Consider the following 2,216-nt stretch of genomic DNA (forward strand, 5'->3'; position numbering starts at 1 on the left):
TAGTGAAATAATCTTATTAGAATTACAACACATCAATTTTAAATAAATGACATTTTCAAATTAACATACAAAGAAACAGAATCACTGTCTTGAATCAAAAATACATGTGACTTATTAATAAACATATTCTTTGATTCAGTTGAAAGTAACTAATTAAATAACAATGAAACATTAAAGAAAACAATTGCTCAAACACATTAATACCATTTTCAACATCACTTAGGAAAATAGATTTTGTAGAACAGAAAATAAGAAGAACAAGATTCATTTATTTCTAAAAATAAAGTCTCAATCAAATTCAATCTACAAAAATTGTTTGAATTATTAGGGATATTATTGATACAAAATATTCCTTATTATATTAATAGTATATAGTCTGTGAAATGAATAATTCTATGAAATGGGATAAACAATTCTTCATTTATTAAACAATAACTTAAAAGAAAAATGAACAATTGTTTCAACAAACTATAATTTCTTCCATTGCTGTAAAATACACACGAAAACAAAACTTCCAATTATAATGTGTTGATAAATAATAAGATATTTAATAATATGGTGTTGAAGTACTAATCCTATTTTCAAAAGTTACTATAAATGAAGGAATAAAAAATATAAAGAAAATATAAAACAGAAACTTAGTTACTTCTTTGCTATCAAAGCAAAACACCTTGGTGAGATGGAAGAATCAAATACCCTTTGACAACTTACTTCTTTACAATATTGTTGGAGATAAAGAACTCTATCAACAACAATTGATGATTCTAACACTGGTGCAATTAATGCACCAAGGATAATGAATGCTGCTCGTTCAACTAAGATTCCATTTATTGTTAGTTGATTAAAGATACTTTGTATATTCATATTTGGTTCTTTTGTGTTTAAATATTCTTGAATGAACGTCATCAATCTCTCATTATAAGTTTTGTCTCTATAAGTAAATGAAGTTCGTTTCTGAATATTCCTTAAAGCACTTTCAAAATATTCATGAAAACTACCATTCTTTGTTTTACCAGTTGGATGGTCTTCTTGTGATCCAAGAGTTTTATACATAATAAATTCAAATACTGCTTTGAATGATTGTTGTTTCATCATTTTAATAAAGTCATCTTTACTCATTTTCATTGGATCAGCAAATGTTGATATTTCAGAATGTGCTAAATGGAAATGAATGGATTGTTTAACAAATTCACTCATAGGAAAACCATATTGTTTTTCATTGACATATGTTTGTTTCTTTTCAAGTGGATTTGTTTTCCAATTGTCTATCTCTTCTGTTAATTTATGATAACAACAACCAACAGCACAAATCATTTTAATTTGAGGGATATTAATTGAAAGTCTTAATAATGTTGGAGTGAGATTACCACAAGCATGTAAACAAGTCATAAGAAATTCTTGTGATGAAGTTAATTTTTGAACAATTTCCATGAATGCTTCTGATGTAATATCACTTGATAAATATTCACTAGCGACTTTGACATCTTTCTTTGGTTTAATCTTTTCTATTTTAGCAACCTTTTGATTTCTATCTTTCATTGCTTTAACATATTCTTCTTTTCCTTCAATACCAATACATTCAATTCCCTTCTTTTGAAGCTCTTCCATCAAATAACCTTTTCCACTTCCTATATCAATAACACATCCTTTCCAATATTGGTTAATTAATGAACTTAATTCTTTACACTCATATCCCTTCTTTTCATTCATCAATATCCATTGTTCTTTCTTTCCTTCAATATTTCCTTTAGGATATAACAATTTACATTTATCAATAAATTGTTGTAAACTTAATGGTACTTCAATATAATATTTTTGTGGAATACTAGCTTTAATTTCTGGGTGAATTAATGCAAAGATATTTAATAAAATAATATCACTTTGTTCAGGGTATTGTTTTCCCATTGTTTTAATCAAATCAAAATATTGATTCCTCCATTCTTCATTTATTCTTTCATAAATTCCATTAATTAATACTCTTGTAGGTTTTTCAGTATTTACATATTGACTTTTATTGTTATAATTATTTACACTAAAACAAACTTCATTTTGATTTAAGAAATTAATCATTTCATTTTCATATTGTTGATAAGTTTCAAATGAAGAAGGTAATATTTCATGTTGTGAAGATAATAATTGCATGATAGAAGTTCAAATCAGAAATATGAGTTTTTAAAAAAGACTTTTAAAAAGAAGAAATAAATAGAAAAAAAAAA

The 2,216-nt window shown here is 25.4% G+C and overlaps 1 protein-coding gene across 1 annotated transcript; it reads right to left on the reverse strand.

Moving 5' to 3' along the window:
* Positions 1–642: 642 nt before the first annotated feature.
* Positions 643–2,142, reverse strand: ENU1_147420 (hypothetical protein; the record flags this gene model as incomplete). Its single annotated transcript, XM_008860505.1, has 1 exon — positions 643–2,142. One exon carries the CDS (start codon positions 2,140–2,142, stop codon positions 643–645), a length of 1,500 nt encoding a protein of 499 aa, XP_008858727.1.
* Between the last annotated feature and the right edge of the window lie 74 nt (positions 2,143–2,216).

The sequence above is a fragment of the Entamoeba nuttalli genome (genome assembly GCF_000257125.1).
Source record: "Entamoeba nuttalli P19 unplaced genomic scaffold asmbl_6112, whole genome shotgun sequence".
Classification (NCBI taxonomy): Eukaryota; Evosea; order Mastigamoebida; family Endamoebidae; genus Entamoeba; species Entamoeba nuttalli.